This window comes from Rhineura floridana, chromosome 18 (assembly GCF_030035675.1).
Source record: "Rhineura floridana isolate rRhiFlo1 chromosome 18, rRhiFlo1.hap2, whole genome shotgun sequence".
Taxonomy (NCBI): Eukaryota; Metazoa; Chordata; class Lepidosauria; order Squamata; family Rhineuridae; genus Rhineura; species Rhineura floridana.
The window spans coordinates 8932365-8949970 of NC_084497.1; the positions used below are offsets into that span (position 1 = coordinate 8932365).

Below are 17606 nucleotides of genomic sequence, written 5' to 3' on the forward strand. Positions count from 1 at the left end.
TAAAGCATACAGCCCTGGGTTGCCCTGGATACTTGATGATACACTATCTCTTCACCGCTGCCACCATTTGATACTGATTCTCCGCCTTGGTAAATACCCTGCCCACCCTTCTGGTCTGTGAATCCCCAGCCAAGGATCAGGGTTTAGGTAAACCACTAATATTTATTTGATAACATCAGGAAATAACAAGATTACTTTAGGAATGTACAAGCGTATGGTTTCATTTAGTGTCACTCTTTATGTTGCCAGTCTTATATATTCTGTCTAAATACCAGCCAAATATAATCCAACCCACACTCCACAACCAACCGCCCACAACTCCCCCACAGAACAGAACCCTGGACCAACTGTCATCCTCTCATTTATACCTTCAGCCACTTCCGCACAGAGGAGGCCATTGGCTGAATGGCTGAAGGATCCGAGATGCTGAAAGCGGATTCGTCACGGGCTTCGTTCAGGCCCGCCCCGCTGACCCTGGGGATGGGCAGCCAGGAGATGTCCAAATACAAGAAGAGGAGGAGTAAAATGGTGAGGGGTAGAGGAATGCATCCCATCCCCTCTGGCCTGGGCAGACAGAATGCAGGATGCATCTTCCCTGGCTGGGGATAGGGTCAGATGCATGGATCGTAAAGGGAAGGCAGCTGCAAAGTGGATCCAACAGGCAAGACGGAATTAGCCATAAATCCTGGAGCAGGGGCCTCGTCAGGTGCCCTGGCATACCGACCCCTGGCGCCAGTCTGGAAGATGCGCTGGCAAGCTAAAGCTCAAGACGAGATCTTTCGGTGCGATCTTCTGCACGTGAACTCCAAAGGGGTCCTGCTGTGTTCAGTGGGGCTTCCTCCCGGGAAAGGACCCCCAGGTTGGCAACCCGACGGAGCTACGCAGGTGCCCTCCATTTGCCTGGGCACGGTGTCCTTTGGGGTGGGGCCAACAAAAACGTCCCCTGTTCCCCTTTGAAACTTTGGCGGATCCGTTTCAGGTAGCTCTGGGGTGGTCACTCGGCACTGCCAGCGCCTTTGGCTTTATTGCACAGCGAGGAAGTTTCCTTCCCTTTTACATTCACATATTTTTTAAGAAAAAGGATTGTTGTATATTAAAGTGAGGAACAAAGCCTTATGTCTTGTGCAGCATTCAAAGCCAGACTGCTTTCCGATATAAGAGGTACAACGTATTGTTATGGGATTGAGGGTTGAGAGTGATGATTTCTTTGGGTCCCCTTCAAGCCTGTGATCTTGTAGCTGAAGTTGGGATATGCAAGCAAGAATCCTGCTCTAGCCAAGGCAACCTATGAGTTAATGAACTTATTCAATGGTCAATCTGCATATCCAAAGAGAGCGATGGGAACTCTTTTTGGTGGGGAGGGTTGTGTTTTTAATCTGGTCTGGAGAACCTGGTTGGGAGACACACACAGAAAGGCCTGCTCTTTGCACCATGGCTTTGGGGTGCCTCCCTACAAGCCTGACGGACCAGCAAGATCTATAGGACTCTTAATGCTTTGAACCCCTCCATCTTAAGCTCAGGGTGTGAATATGTGCCAATAAACCATATATCCTATAAGACACCACAGTATCCGCTCTCCTTCTTCCCAAGGAAACCAAATCCTGGGGAAACACAGGAGTCCCTGGATGTCTCGCATCACTCAGAGATTGGGGTGGTACACAACAATATTATCTCTTGTGGCTGAAGCCCTTGATAGTCTTATCTCCACAAATAGGCTCCCCCCTCACAGGCTTTGCGGTGTGTGGGGGGTCACAAGTAGCACAGTATGAAGCCCCAATAACCACAGATTATTCCTTTATTACTTTTTCCTTAAGCTATGTTTTTCTTTGTGATTTTGGTGACAAATAATTTATCATTATCATTATTATTATAGATCTGTGAGGCACTTGCTACCCAGAGGTCTCCAACCGACTTACAACATTGTAAAAAACAAAACAGACACACCATTCCATAAAAGAACAAGACAATAAAACAGCAACAACTCCCCCCCCCCCCAAAGAGAAAAACCAGCCACAGAAAGCTTTTGGCAGCAAACTGTATCAAAAGCCTGAGAAAAAAAGATTAGTCTTTACCTGCCGCCAAAAAGATGTCAATGAGTTTTATTAAATTTGTAAACTGCTATTGTAAGCGCTTAGAGGCCTTTTGTTACAGTAATCAGTATATATGTTTTTGCTAAATAAATGAATGACAAAGGCGCAAATCCTAATAAAGAGGGAGAGAGAAATGATTTATTGAAAATAAAGAGAGGCGGAATCAACTCCAAGGGCCTCATATTTCACCTTGCCAGGTCCTGCAGAAAAAGTAAATACGATTGCACCGCCGCAGGTAGCCAAGCTGCTATTGAAACACTATTTGCGTCTTGCGGTTTGTGAGCTGACTGTTTTTAAACCACTGCAGCCCTCATTGCTTAGTTACTAGCTGGGTCTGAACGCAGCAGATACAATGTCTGCAAAAACTGGGCGCTGAACGAAGTCCGGAATCACAGGAAATCTGCGGTACGAGACAGAATTCAGGGGTCATACAGTACAGCTGAGCTTCCCCACATCAGACCTGCCCCCCCCCCAAAAAAGAAAACTTCTCCTGTAGGTAGACCATCACTTTGAGGTAGGTGACATCGCCTTTACATCTTTTCTGGTCACCTTATCACCTCCTTTTCATGGCAGGTATTGTTGCACAGAAATCAACAAACTCTCAAGAGAAGCTGTGCTAGTGTCAAGCACAAAGTAGGTGTCAGGAAGTGTCTTGCAAGAGATGAGCTGCTCCTCTGAAAGTGAATGAGCGTGAACACTCTTTGCTCTCAGCTGGGAGGTCTCGTTCGTGCATGACCCACTGCGACAAGTAGTTGAAATTTTATTGCCCTAAAAAAAATCCTCCATGGGATGTTGAATTCGTTGGACATTTCCTAACCTGGCTGCAAAATGGCTCAAATTGAGGGGGTCGCTATTGTGTGCCTTTGCATGTCAACTAATCTTGAGGCAACTGAAAAGTTGAAGCAGGGGTGATGGATTAATATAATCTATGTCTGGGTTGTAACTGGCATTCAGCAACTGGCATGCTGCACTAACATGCCAAGGGGATTTTTAATTTAAATCATTAGGGGAACTTTAAAAAAAAAAAGTTTGCATTTCTGAAAATGTACGTGTTTTAACGTCCTCCCTGGGTCAGCTGTGTGGTGTGATAATGTGCGTTATGTTGCAATGGCCATTGGCTGCAAAGCAGGGGTGGCTAATCTGGGGGCCTCCAGATGTTGCTGAACTCCAATCCCCAGAATCCCTGAGCACTGGCCCTGCTGGCTGCTGGGACTGATGCAAGGTATAGTCCAGCAACATCTGGACCAGAGGTTCTCCCATCCCTGATTGCCAGAGAAGCATGCCCCACTGTCAGGATGGAATGCCTCTTCCAAGGTCACCCAGTGAGCTTCATGGTTGAACAGGGATTTGAACCTAGGTCTTAATTTGACACTCTAACCACTATACCACACTGGCTCGCAATCAACTTTATTCATACTCAGAGTATGCTATGGATTGCCTTCAAGTTGATTCTGACTTATGGTGACCCTCTGAATAGGGATTTCATGGTAAGCGGTATTCAGAAGGGGTTCACCATTGCCTTCCTCTGAGGCTGAGAGGCAGTGACTGGACCAAGGTCACCCAGTGAGCTTCATGGCTGTGTGGGGATTCGAACCCTGGTCTCCCAGGTCATAGTCCAACACTCTCATATTCAGAGTAGACCCACTGAAATTAATGGACATGACTAACTCAGCTCCATAAATTTCAATGGGTCTACTCTGTGTATGACTAATGTTGAACGCAGCCCTTAATTGTGCCAAAGGTTTCAGGGAGAGGAAGACTAAGGAAGGCTGTCTCTTGCAAACTGGACTAGGGATTTGAACTCAAGCCCATTTCCCACTCCTGTTTTTTCTTTCATCCAGACTTTCTCTCTCCTGTCAGCATTGCCCTCTGGAAAATGAAAACCAGAAACGAAAGCAGGCTCCCTATGGTGCTGGCCAGTCTGGGTCCCCAGGAGCTGTCGAGGCCGCCGCGCCTCATTTGGGCTGATCTTGTCTTCCCTGTCCCCCAGCGCCAGGTCGGGTCCAAAGGTAGGGGCCGCACGGTACACACACACACACTGCATATGGGCTGACAAATTAACAGATGAGCGCTGGAGTAGCTCCGCTGTGCCCGGCTGATGGTGATTTCCCCCTTGCCATGATGATCTTCCTGGAGGCAGGGAGTGCGCTTTTCCTTTCGGCTCTGCCGGGCCAGGGCAACCGACGGCTGGAGCCACCTCCGAATGGCTGGCGCCAAGTTAAAAAATAATAATCAGTGATATCATTAGGTTGAGATGGCAACATATCAAGAAGTGCTTTTTGCACGGGAATTACAGAGTGACTGATGGTTTTGAAGCTGACATCATTTATTTATTTTATTTATAGAATTTATTAGTCGCCCATCTGGCTGGCTGTCCAGCCACTCTGGGCGACGTACAACATAGGCATACAATACCTAGACATTAAAAATCTGAAAACAATGACGATAAAATCTAGCCCACCCCAAAAGCCTGCCTGAAGAGCCAGGTCTTCAAGGCCCGGCGGAAACTTATCATAGAGGGGGCCTGGCGGAGATCATTTGGGAGGGAGTTCCACAGGGTGGGGGCCACAATTGAAAAAGCCCTCTCTGGAAGGGGCAAAACGAACAGCGGGGACACACGATCAGGGTGAAAATAAAACACTGCAGCGGAACTCATGCACGAGGAACCACGGGTCTAGGGGCCGAACGCGGCCTTTCAGGCCTCTCTGTCCAGCCCTCAGGACTCTCCCAGGCCGCAGCCCATTGCAGAAACGAGCCTACTGTACATTTTTATTCGGCCCATTTTTGCCTCTGGTCACTGTGATGTGGCCCCCTTAAGGCTGTCCAGAAGGGAATGCGGCCCTCGGGTTGAAAAGAAAGCCCTCTCTTCCCCTTAACGATCCTTTTGCATTTCAGGGGCAACCAAGGAAAGAGCGGCTTTGCGGGCAGCATCTCAAGGGCATCCAAGAAGTGAGGGTTGCAATGTGGGACAAGGGAACAGGACTACAAAGCTGTGGCACCTCCATCTGGGTTGCATCCCAGAAGACGAGGCGGAAGAAAGAGGTGACTCAGTGGCGCCCAAATGCCCAGCTGCGAATCTGCCTTCCATTCGGGAAACCGAGGGCGCCCAAGAAAGGCGTGCCGTCAAAAAGATTCTGGTGGACCTGCGACCCATTCTGGAGAATGTGGTGGACCTCTCGGACTATTCACAAGAGGAGCCGTCAGAGAGGGACCCCCAAAATGATGGACAACCGTCGTGGAAGGGTGGAGGTCTCAGCAGTGAAGGCCTCGTGGAAAGAGGAGGTTGCCATGCTGCAGAAGCAGCCACCGCTAGTTCCACGGATGGTGGTGTCTATAAGGACATCTCATTGCCGCCCACTGAGGGCCCCTTTCAAGCCCCCAGGCTCCACGCAGAGAGTGCCGACAAGACCCCGAAAGGAATCCATGCCCAGCCGGGCGATTCAACAGAGTTTCAGAAAAGCAACCGGCCAGCCCTAGTGACCCCTGAACCAAAACTCAGGACGACAGCTTCCTTCCCCCAAACAACCCCACACCAGTGGGCTCCGCTAGAGACTGACAGTGCCCCACAACCAGAAAGGGTGAATCCACCTGATCAATCTGGGCGGTAATCTTTCTGTGACTGGTGACCTGGGTTTGTGCGCGCAGACAAACACGGATGGGGTTTCAGCTAGGAAAGTACGGGTTCCCTCGCCCCTGCAGGGAGAGGGTAGTTGCACTCAGGGTCTGTTCTGCAGGCTTCCCCTTTGAGGGCATCTGGTTGGCTCTTCTGATGGTCACCAGAAATGATCAATGGGCTGGAACAACTGTGAAGAAAGTTTACAATATTTGGAACTTTTTAGCTCAGGAAAAAGAAATGGCAGGTAAAGGAGAACATGACAGGGGTGTACAAAAGTATTTACCAGGCCAGCAGCCAACATGGCCCAACAATCAGAGATGTAGTCCAGCAACATCTGGAGGGCACCAGATTGGGGAATGCTGGTCTACACTGTCTGGCAGCAGGTCACTTGGCCTTCCATCACTACATTATTATTATCCTTTACTTGTTATTGGAAAGTCTCCAAGCAACTCACAATGTTGTTAAAAACAAGAGTAGCTACATCATGCCACAGAACAAAGTAAAATCATCACCACCCTCAAAACAGCTACAGAAAGCTTTGGCAGCCCGCTAATGCAAACATAACTAATCTTGGGCTGCAGTGCAAAACATGTCTACTCAGAAGTAAGCTCCACTGGGTTCAGTGGAACTTACTCCCAAGTGAGTGTGTATTGGATTGCAGCCGACGTCTCTACCTGGTGCCGAAAAGATGTCAATGAAGGCACCAGGCGGACCTCATTTGAGGAGCATAGTCCACGGATGGGGAGCCACAACTGAAGGCCCCCCACCTTGTCACCGCCCTCGGCAAAGCACGTCCAGCTCCCTAAATCCTCGATGTGCAAGGTTGATTAGTGTGACTGGAATGCCCTTTAGACGCGCTCAGGTGCACTCTCATCACCGCTAATCTGCTTCCCTACCCGTGTTGAGCAGAGCACAAGGCCCAGCCTTGAAACCGTAAGCAGTATCTTTCTCTTCTGTCCCTCCCACCTTCCCCAGCTTGCTGCCCCCCTCCCAGACTCCGGCCTTCCTACCCACCTGCTCCTACAGAGCCTACAGGAGACCATGACCAGCCGCCATCACTTGCTGATCACTCAAGTGCTGAGTTCGCTGCGTGAGGAATTGCTGGGGGACGACCTGCGCTTGGGGTACAGGTAGGGAGATCTCCGAGTGTCGGGCGACGTTAAGGGCGTCAGCAGGGCCCTGCAGTGCTGGATCAGGTGAAAGAGTGCCCTGCATCCTGTTCTCATGGCGGCCAATCAAAATGCCCCCAGAAGAGAAGCCCGCAAGTAAGCCCTGAGCATAACGGCGACTTGTGATTCCCAGCAACTGGCACTCAGGAGGCAGGACATAGCCTAGTCGCCTTTGACAGCCTTCCCCTTCTCCCTTTCTAAAGCCGTCGCCACCTCTTACGGGAGCGAGTACCGTTAATTGTAACTACTCTCTGTATGAAGTCTTTCCTTTCGCCTGTCCCAGCGTCCCGTCCGTGTTTATTGAGGCTGTTAGCCACAACGGCTAAACAGAAGCTTCACGAGTAGTGACACGCCATCTCTGAACACCAGCTGTCGGAGCGAGACACACAGCTTTTTTTTGCAGACCTCTGGCTGGACACTGTAGAAAGCAGGATGCCAGACTAGAAGGAACTTTGGTGTCTGACTTGGCAGGCTCCTGCAATGTTTTGTTTTTGGGAAACCAAACCGGGCAGCCTCCTTGCAGGCAGAAAAGCAGCAGTTCAGGGAGAAGCCCCTGCTAAACCGATTCCCCAATGTCAGGAACGCGGAAGCTGTGGCCCTCCAGGCCTCTCCACCTGGCGCTCAGAACTCTTCCCAGTCCACACCCCTCTCTGGCCTTGCTTCACACCCTCCTTGAGTGATTTGGTCTAGCTTGAATGCATCCTTGAATTCTGATAGTGCCTTTTGCTTTCCTAGATAGTGTGCGAGGGTACACAGAAACTTGCCTACTGTTCCAACGGTTAAATTTGCAGGCGTTGCTCCACCCACTTCCCTGCGGCCCTTGGGAGGTTGTCCAGAAGGGAATGCGGCTGTTGGCCTGAAAAAGGTTCTTGCCTCTTGCCCTATGCTACCTCTCTACAGTGCAGGGACACCTATTTCGGGAAAGCTAGTGAATCTGCAAAGATGGGAACCTAAGAGGGTGGAATTTCCTGGAGGTTAATTAAAAAGGGAAAGAACGCTCGCCCTTGAATTCTCTCTCTCTCTTCCCAGCACCTCCAGGGACAAAGGGAATGGCCCTGCAGAGACTCCTAGCAGCAAAGTCTTGAAAAACAGGAAGGTCACTGGCGGGCTACAGGAGTTCAAGCCTGGCCCTGCAGCTGCAAAGAGAACGCTCAGTAAATTCACCTGGCATCGCAACAGGTCCGTCTATGAGGCCGGCTCAGAAGCGCAGCTCCCAGACCTTTGAGTTGCTGTGGGATGCGATACGGAGCACCCCACCAGCTCCGACCAAAAGGCCCATCTTCTCCTGTCTCCTGGTTTCACTGTGCATTTTAATTATGTATGGATCTCATAACTGATTTTGCACTTGTAAACTTCTTAGAAGCTATTTTGGCGTGAAAGCAGTACACAAATTATTACTGATATTCTGAGTAGCTGGAACCCAACATATTCTGCTGATTTTGTGTGTGTTTTATTGATAATGGATTTTATCCAAATCTGTTCCACTCAGAGTAGACCCACTGGAATTAATAAATAACTCATGTCCTTTAATTCCAATGGATCTACGCAGAATCTGACTAACAGTGGATACAACCCAATTATTACATGGTGCATTCTACACATTTTCCCTAAATAAAGTAAAATAAAATCAAGAGTCTAGTGCTAATGGAACCCCTGCAGATTTTTGGTTTGGCCCTGTGGGTGGGGAAAACCGGAAGGGACTATACTTGTGAATTTTTGTTCACAAAGACAGAGAAAGATGGAGAGGAACGGAACTGATAATGGCATTATGTAAGATTTAGGTCCTTGTCACCTTGAATTAAGGCGTTTTCCGTCTGTGGGAACCACTGATCTTCCTATCTCAGACTTCTCTGCAAGCAGTTCCTGTGCTGGTGCCTTGTTGGATGCATGGGACGTTGGGAATTACTATATTCTGAATATCTATGTTATATATTCTGTTGGGGACACATTGTATTGTTTTTGCTCTACCGGATTTAAACCTGCAAAATTTTACAAAATGGTAATTGTGTTTGCATTATACATTTACAAAGCAGCCCCGCATAACCAAGAAATTGGTACATCAAGCCTAGGGTCCATGCCTTTTTACATTTTTTTGCTTTTTTGAACTTGTCCAAGCAAGGGTTTTTTAGACCGGTCTGCCCGCTGTGGGACCCTATCCAAGACAGAGGGATGGTGGCTATAGGAGAACACACACACACAACCCAGCCTAGCATTTCTGCCTGAATTTGTTTATTCAGAAGCGTATCCCATCTTTGGAAGGAAGAAGGTGCCAACCCCACAGTTTTCTCTCCCCCTCCTGCCCCCCATCAGAGCCCAGCCGCTCAGACGTAGGACTGAAACCCAAACTTGACATGGTCCAGCTCGCTTTGTGGATGCAGGTAGAAGAGTTCGTCTGGCGCGGGAAATGTCCAGCGGGTGGTGTGGAAGCGAGACTCGCCCACCTGAGGGGTAGAGGAGAGGGCGGGTCAGGGCAGGCAGGTGACAGAGCAACGGAAGTGGAGAGGTGAGCCAGCCGGCACCCAAGGACCCGTAGAGCATCTCGGATGCTTATTGGTTGACTACTGGTTTCATCTCAAGTGACAAAGGAGCCAAAAACAAACCCCTTATGCTTGCAATACCACCTGTGACCACTTGGACTGGAGGGCGCTGCAGCCAAGTCTGGTTGCTTGAAATAGGTTGCCATAGGTGAGAGCCGATTTCTAAGAGGGCATTCTATCCCATTGTGCATGGGTCTTCATTATTTTAGGGTCATGGAGTGGGGAGAAGCACATTTGACCCTCTCCCCTTTATTAAAATGCTACCAAAAGGTCCAAACCTGCCAGCCGGGGACGTCCTTCATGATCTTGGCCTCCTCGTCGAGATTCTCCCTCAACATGCGCAGAGTCCTTAAGTGAGGGTAAAAGAGGGGGAGAGAGATGGAAGATAGCTCGGAAAAGAAACTGAGGCAGAAAGTTCAGTTATACAAGTCCACTGATTTCAGTGGCCCTGCCCTGAGTAGGACTTGGCTAGATACAAGCCACTGAAACTAAAGAAAAACCCAAAATAATATGTTTGTTAACAATAACCCCCAAAGAGTTGGCAGATTCAACGCTTTGAGTCACGAAATTCCTGAGGGCTCCCAGGACTTGCAGTGCTTTAAAAGAAGCTCTGGGGTCATCTGTGGGCAACAGGGAACTTTCTCTTTTTTGGAGGTGGGGGGAGATGAAGTCGTCATGTGCAGGAGGGCCAGGATCACTGATAGCCTTCCTTGCTTAGTCAAGTGAATGAAGGAATAATGAGGCTTTCAAGTTTGTTTGTGGCAGATGAGCGTAGAGGAAGCCAGGAAATGAGGAAAATAATCAAGCAAGAGGCTGCATACATAATTCCTTTCCTTTGATGGGGTTCCTACTTCACATTAGCAGTTTAATGGTGGTGACACTACTTCTTTACAAAGGTGACTTCCGCTTCAGCCAGCTGAAGATCCTCAGTTATCCTCTATGCGTTCTGCAAGTTGAAGCTATATGGTCACGAGTGAAATCTAATGAGTTAAATTGCACTTATTCCCAGGAACTATGCAAAGGATTGCAGTCTTGCTAACCCTAATAAATTAGGTATCATGCTGCTTGTTGGTTTATGGGTGCCTACAACACAGATGCCTGCATTTTGGGGCTCTCCCTGGGGGGTGGCCACAGACCCTCCTTTAGAGGGATGTGACCACAGGGGCTGTCATAAGGAGCCCCTGCCCTTCAACACTGACCGATTCCGAGGTCTGTGTTGGTAGAAAGAAGGATTTTTTGGGGGGGTGGGCAGTTGGGGGAAATTACTCAGTTCAGAGAAGCCACTCGGAATCCACTTGTACCTTCGGTCATTTTCCGCCATCAGGAGGGGCATCAGCGCAATCCGTGTTTCCAGGTCCTCAATGTTCAGGCGCCTAGCAGGGAGAGGGCGGAAGAGCAGAGGAAATGTGTTTTAGGCAAGGACTGAGCTAGTTTCCAGGCTCAACAGTTTGGCCACCTAAAGCGAGGAGAATACAAAACCCCAGAGTAAGGGACACGGACATCCATCTCCTTAGGAACATATCAAGTTAGACTCTTTGCTCATCTAGCCCAGTATTGTTGACTCTGACTGGCAGCAGCTCTTCAGGGTCTACGGCAGAGAGAGGTCTTTCCTCATCATGCTCGGGCTGTATAGGACACACATTTGAGGGTCTCCCAATTCCGGCCTTAGAAGGAGGAACTCTTGCGACACCAGGTCAGCGTGGCAATGCGGCCGACCACACCCCTCCCGACATGGCATCAAGCTATCAAACTTGCAACCACAAGACATGGTGGCGGCAAGGAGCTCAGATGGCTTGATGAAGGGATTAGGTGACCAGTGGCTACTGGTCATGAAAGAAGCCGACTCAGGCCATCGGTCCTTTTTGATTGTCTCTTCAAGCTGGTGCTGTCCAGTTGCTGCTGGGCACCAACTCTTATCATCCCAACAGCTGGTCATGCTGGCTGCTGGGGGTTGGAGTCCAGCAACATCTGGAGGGCAACACGTTTCCCCATCTCTGATCCAAGAAGAGGTATTCTCTTCTCTCAGGAGGGAATGCCACTTCCAGAGAGAGACATTCTTCCATTTCTTGCATGCGCTACTGAATGGGGACCCCGTGGCCTTCCAGATGAGGCTGGACTCCCAACTCTCATTACCCCTGAGCACTGGCCATGCCGGGCGCTGGGAGTTGGGAGTCTGACTGCATTTGGAAGGCTGATCTGAAGCCTGAGGGTTGTGTTCAACCAGTTAACAGACCCAGTGAAATTAACAGTCCTAAATTAGTCCCGGCCATTAATTTCAATGTGTCTACTCTGAGTAAAAATTGGTTGATTACAACCCACAGATCTTATAAGGTCAAAGGGAGGAGGATCATTTAGCCTTATTTTGTCACGCTCATAGCACCTACTTACCAGAGACGCTCTGGAAACTCACCTCCTCTCTCGGTTCCACTTGAAAATTCTGTAATAGCCAAACACAAGTGTCCCCACTCCGATTGCAAAGAGGCTATAACCTGAGAAGAGGGGAACAACAAAAGAATGATAGCATCAGTGGTCTCCTACACAAGGGTCTCTTAAAACAGCAATTAAGCCTCCAGATGTTACTAGTCCACATGGAGGATCCGCCTACATCAACAGTATTTTCCCTTGGGTGGGAATATTTGGACGATAATCTGTTCTGTTTGCCATTTCCATTACTATAACGCAAGCGATGGTTCCCCAGATGTTGCTGAACTATAACTCCCATCAGCCCCAGCCAGCATGGCCATGGCCAGGAATGATGGGACCTGTAGTTCAAAGATTGGGAAAGGCTACTATAACGTTTGAATGTGTCGTTGCTTGTACCTGTGCTTAGGTTTTGAGCACCTCCTAGCGCACTGGCCCCCATGGACCACTTGGCAATTGCAGATGGCCTTGGCAGGCCACGTAGTGATATCTCTGCAACTGCAATGCGCTACGCTAGCCCCTGAATGATTTTTCATTGCATTTTTATTACTTCTCTTTTATTGCCTTTTATACAATTAAACAAAAGAAACAAATGAAAGCAGTAATAAAGATACAATTAAGAAAGGTGAATATTCAAACGCAGACCGACGGTGGCCCACCTGGATGAAGCTCAGGGGCCACAGCCCGGGACCCCCAACCTTACCAGGCCCTATAGAGTGCGTCGTGGATTAACTGAACCGGCATCTGGAAGTTCCTTCATCGGCTTCTTGCAATATTTTGATGAGCGCCTTTCATGGGCCATTTGGCTGCTTTTTGAGTCTGCTCCATTCTCCCCCCTCTACTGTTCAGTTGGCTGCCTCTCGGGGACCCAGGCGTCCGGGGAGCAGGACCCCCACCCTCTCGGGGACCCGGGAGACAAATACCCCCTCACCCGAGAGCCCCCTCCGGGGCAGGTTCCTCTTGTAGTCGATGGGGCCGTATCCGCCCGGCGGCGGCATGTCCTGCCTCACCTTCCCGGCTGCCGCCGCCATCTTCAAAGCGGGCAGATCGTCTCTGGCACGGCGCCACCGACGTCCGCCCGGCGCACTTACACGACGTCACCGTCCGCGGAAGCGACGGGCCCTTCGGCATTACCGCAAGTACGCGAGCGAAGGCGCACAAAGACTTGCCCACCTTCTGCCGGAGCGCCTGAACTCTCTCTCTGTATATATAAACCTGAAGCGTGCATGTGTGAGAGAAGTCCCCCCGTCTGTTGTTGCTATTCACAAAACTTGCTACGTGAGTGCTCCTGAGCATGTACAGAGCGCCTTTCTACACAAAGCATTTTTTTTCAAAAAGGCTAAAGTTAGCGTGCTCCTGAGAATAGGCAGAGACCCCTAAGCAATCAGTTTTTGTTTTTAAAAAGAGAACATAAGGACAAAATGCGCCTTCATAGGCCTAGAGGACTCCTCCCCGGGAGGGTAAATTATCACACACCCCGCGTCTTGTACAGGGGACATCTGTGGGGCCCCCAGATGCTGCTGGACTACAACTCTAATTATTTATTCAATTTATTAGACTGACATTTTAAAAACAAAAAGCGTCACATAACATTAGAGCAGGACGACGATGGGACCAATGACCTAGGGAGATGGTGGGCTCTCCAACCCCGGGGGCCTGCAAGAGGCAGCTGGACAACCACTTGTCGGGGATGCTTTAACTTTATTTCCTGCAGTGAGCAGGGGCTGGACTTGATGGCCTTCCAGGCCCTATAGACTCTACCATTCTATGAAATGGGGGGGGGAAGGGATGGAGAATGGCAGGGACTGATAGGGGAGCTGGAGTCAAACATCATCCAAGAGACCACAGCTTGTGAAGGTTTCCCTATTCCCTGATCTAAGAAGAGGCATCTCTCCCTCCCCTCGGGTCAGTAGGGAATGCCTCTTGAATAGAGGCATTCTTCCTGGCAAGCAGGAAGAAACTGCTCCTTAGACACTAGTGTAAGGGGCAAACTCTTTTAAGTGCAGGATCCCTTCATCATAGTGACAGCCATGCCCCCTTCGAAGATTATATAATAATCTGGGCAGGCTTGAACCCTGCTTTCTGCTTCGTTCTCAGTGTCACCATTTGACCGTCTTTTCTCATTGTCAAGAGATATTGCCTGAATTACTGAATTCAGTGTCTACACGTTTATCTCCCTAGGAGCCAATCAGCATGAACGGTGAGGGTGTTAGCTACTGAGAAGGGTCTTCTCAGTGGCTGACTCACCTCCTTTCACTCTGATTGGGCCCAATCAGCAAGAAAGGACAAGGAAGCAGGTTAGAAGACTCTGCGTAGTGGCTAACACCCTCCCCTTTCATGCCAATTGATTCGTAGGATGCTGGGGACATAGGGACCCTAGATGGCTACACCCCTGTATCTTTGATCAAGACTAGGGAACATCTGCGGCCCTCCTGATGCTGCTGGACCAACTCCCATTATTGCAGGGATGCCCATTAGCCACACTGGCTGTGGAAGCTTGGCATTCAACAGCATCTGGAGGGAGACAGGCTTCCCCATTCCTGGCTATGGTCTGAAGGCACATGAGGCCAGCACCCTGCTCAGGTCTGGTCAGTGCCTGGATGGGAGACCGCCTGGGAACCATATGTAAGCCGCCTTGGGTTTCTATCAAGAAAAGAAAGGTGAGGTATATATAAATCTAAGAAGAGGCATTCCCTGCATTCAAGAGAGAATGCCTCTTCTAAATCCATCTCTTGGAGTCCATCTCTTACGCCACAGGATTCCCTGCTCTGATTCTACTGCTGAACTTTGGGGTATCTTCACCCCTGATGTTATTTTCTAAAATAGTTGATGAACTGAAACATCTTAGTTCTGTCCATCAGTTCCAATGAGTCTACTCTGAGCAGGGCTAACATTTGAGACAACCCTAGCAGTGCAATTGTAACCATGCCTACAGAGAAGCAAGGCCTGTGCAAAGCCATGGGGCTTACTGCCAAGTAAAGTGGGGTCAGGATTGCAGCCTCAGTTTAATATATAAACTGATTATTGTAGTTCGTTTTAGGCGGTTTTTATTTATTGCCAGTTCTAAAGAAATTTTAATAGAGCAAAGGCACTCTGTGCATGTTCAGAAATACTTGGGCTGCAGGGGTTGAATCCAATTAAGCTCCACTCAAAGGAGACCCATTGCAATTTATGGACATGACTAATTTGGGCCGATTAATTTCAATGAGTCTGTGCTGAGGCTGCACCTGCGCTATACATTTAAAGCGGTATTACACTGCTTTAAAAAATTGTGGCTTCCCCCAAAGAATCCTGGGAACTGTAGTCTGTAAAGGGTATTGGGAGGTGTCAGGGTATTTCCCCCTCACGGAGCTACAATCCTCAGGGCGGTTCAACAGTCAATCCCAGGAAACTCAGAGGAGTGTAGCTCTTTGAAAGGGGACAAGGGGTCTTCACTCATAACAAACTGCAATTCCCAGGATTCTTTGGGAGAAGCAATACTGTTTAGTGGTATAACAACTGCTTTAAAAGTATAGTGCAGAAGGGGCCTTAGTTGGATTCAACGTCCGTTTTCTCTATTTTGTGGGTGGGGGTGCCGGGAGCCACTGCTTTCAAGAGTAGTCAATGCTACAGAAACTTGGAAGCACAATTTGAAGCTAGTGTGGGCCAATACCTATTTCTCCCCAGCATTTGGGGATAGACTGCCTCCATCCATGGAGGTTCTAGTTAGCCATTCCACGGATTTCCGTTCATCCATGAAATCCATTTAATCCCTTTGCAAAGCCTATATAAGAGCACAGTGGCAGGGGATGAGCAATGCTGTCCCCCTGACATCATCTCTCCCCAATGCAACCAGTTTAAACACTCATCACGCCCCTTTCAAATATCTCTTGCCCACCTCCCAAGAATTCTTTACGCACACAAACCTCTCCAATGAAATTATTGTGCTAGAGATGTTGCTCTGGAGGAGGAACTAGAATAATTGCATAAGCCGGAGAATATTTCACCAGCTTCCTTGCAAAGTTTCAGCTATATGGGACCCACACATTGTAAAGGAATCGTCTCTCCCAGGCCATTTAGGAATATAGGAAGCGGCCTTGTATCCCAGTCAGACCACTGATCTAGCCAGCTCAGTATTGCCTACACGGACAGGCAGCAGCCCTCCCAGCTCTTTTAAAAAAGGAAACAGCATTTTCAAACCCACCACTCCCATCTGACGATCAAGAGGGTAAACCGAGGCGCAAGATCAGGGGTCGGAAAACTTTTTCCAGCCCGGGGACCACATTCCACTATGTTGCCAGAGGCAAAAGAGGTCAGTGCATTTTACCTTCCTGCAATAGGCTGGTTTCTGCACATGTTTGCACACCTAGCCGTCCCTGTCCTCTGTCCAGCAAGCAAAGATCAGACTTCAGGGACACAATCCAGCCAGGTAAGACACTTGAGGAGTGTGTAAAACAGGGCCAGGGAGGAGTGTGGCTTGAGGAGCCTGTGCCTAGAACCCCAAGGGCCAGAGAGGGCCACATTTGGCCCCTAGCCCTGAGGTTTTTCACCCCTGCGCCAGATTATAACCATGTGGCTGATGGTTGTGGTGGAAGTATCAAGCATGTCTGCATCACTGACGCCAAAACACATTTCAGCCCCGTTTTCACCAGTTCGAGGAACTGATTTCCTTGTGGAATTCCCTCCCCACAGAGGTGAGTCTGGCATCTTCAGTGTGCAAACCGCTCCCCCTGGACCTGTTGGTGCATGGCAGGTAATAAATTGAATGCCAGCAGCTCTTAAGAGCGGGGCTATGCAAGAGGCGTGGTGTGTGAAGGAAGTCCAACAAGGTTTTTGAGTGCGCGCGCAGCAAAGCGTATTCTTCAGCGCAAGGATGGGGAACATCTGGGGCCCTCCAGATGTTGCTGGATTCAACTCCTGTCATCCTTCTTCCTGACCGGTGACCACAGTGGCTGCTGGGAGTACAGCAACGTCTGCAGGGCCACGGATCCCCCCGCCCCACTCCGGGTAGACAAGCTCAGAGTATTTCAGTGTCTTAAAAAAAAATCCGAAAGGCAGGGGTGCAGAGAGAATGGACTTCTAAACAGCACAATCCTATGCAGAGAGCAGTAAATGCCACTGAACTCAAGTGGGACTTCTGTAGGACTAAAGGCAAGTGCATACGGGGGAATATTAATTTATGAAATTTCTATCCCGCCCTTCCTCCCCAGGGGTGGGGAGAGAACTGTAGCCCTCTCATCTTAAAAAAACGAACCTTTAAAAGCAAGCTAAAATGTAGGTTGAAGTTAAAGGCCTGAGGTTGGGATCCAGCACAGGTCATTACTGAGCCCGACAGAAATCAACAGACCCGAATTCAACTCAGGCCCGCTGGATTGCAGCCGATGCTCAGAGAAGACCCATTGAAATGACTAGACACGACATATATAGGCCCATTAATTTCAGTGGGCCCACTCTTGATTAGAACTTAGGTGGAGGCAACCTACTGATTCCAGTTGGTCTGCTCCAAGTATGTACAACCCATCCACACACAAGGCATTTCTAAGTAAAGGGATGTGTCCAGCTGAGTTTTGGAAGAGCACCACAATCTCTTCTCGATCATCCCAGAGTGCAGGACATGGAGTAACGGGCTCAAGTGACAGGAAGCCAGATTTCAGCTGAACATCGGGAAAAACTTCCTGTTAGAGCAGTGCGACAATGGCACCAATGACTTAGGGAGGTGGTGGGGTCTACAGCACTGGAGGCATCCAAGAGTCAAGTTTTTAACAGGTGTTGAAAAAGGCACCGTGAAGAAACA

The 17606-nt window shown here is 49.3% G+C and overlaps 2 protein-coding genes across 2 annotated transcripts; one reads left to right on the plus strand and one right to left on the minus strand.

The window, feature by feature from the left end:
* Positions 1-423: 423 nt before the first annotated feature.
* Positions 424-8100, plus strand: LOC133372789 (uncharacterized). The gene is made up of 5 exons (XM_061601856.1): positions 424-535; positions 3932-4099; positions 4986-5668; positions 6682-6836; positions 7905-8100. Exons 1-5 carry the CDS (start codon positions 424-426, stop codon positions 8098-8100), a joined length of 1314 nt encoding a protein of 437 aa, XP_061457840.1.
* Positions 8101-9087: 987 nt separating this feature from the next.
* NDUFA13 (NADH:ubiquinone oxidoreductase subunit A13) lies at positions 9088-12927 on the minus strand. The gene is made up of 5 exons (XM_061601711.1): positions 12765-12927; positions 11823-11901; positions 10714-10785; positions 9691-9760; positions 9088-9316 (listed from the first exon to the last, which is right to left on the minus strand). Exons 1-5 carry the CDS (start codon positions 12862-12864, stop codon positions 9197-9199), a joined length of 441 nt encoding a protein of 146 aa, XP_061457695.1. The 5' UTR covers positions 12865-12927; the 3' UTR covers positions 9088-9196.
* Positions 12928-17606: the final 4679 nt, after the last annotated feature.

What these genes read in the sequence shown, in the direction of transcription:
- LOC133372789 (XM_061601856.1), top strand. Translation starts at nt 424, where the DNA reads ATGCTGAAAGCGGATTCGTCACGGGCTTCGTTCAGGCCCGCCCCGCTG. An exon ending in GCGCCAGGTCGGGTCCAAAG is followed by an intron (nt 4,100 to 4,985) that starts GTAGGGGCCGCA and finishes TTTGCATTTCAG; the next exon opens with GGGCAACCAAGGAAAGAGCG. An exon ending in GTGCCCCACAACCAGAAAGG is followed by an intron (nt 5,669 to 6,681) that starts GTGAATCCACCT and finishes CACCTTCCCCAG; the next exon opens with CTTGCTGCCCCCCTCCCAGA.
- NDUFA13 (XM_061601711.1), bottom strand. Translation starts at nt 12,864, where the DNA reads ATGGCGGCGGCAGCCGGGAAGGTGAGGCAGGACATGCCGCCGCCGGGC. An exon ending in ATGGCGGAAAATGACCGAAG is followed by an intron (nt 9,761 to 10,713) that starts GTACAAGTGGAT and finishes CCCTCACTTAAG; the next exon opens with GACTCTGCGCATGTTGAGGG. An exon ending in AGGACGTCCCCGGCTGGCAG is followed by an intron (nt 9,317 to 9,690) that starts GTTTGGACCTTT and finishes TCTACCCCTCAG; the next exon opens with GTGGGCGAGTCTCGCTTCCA.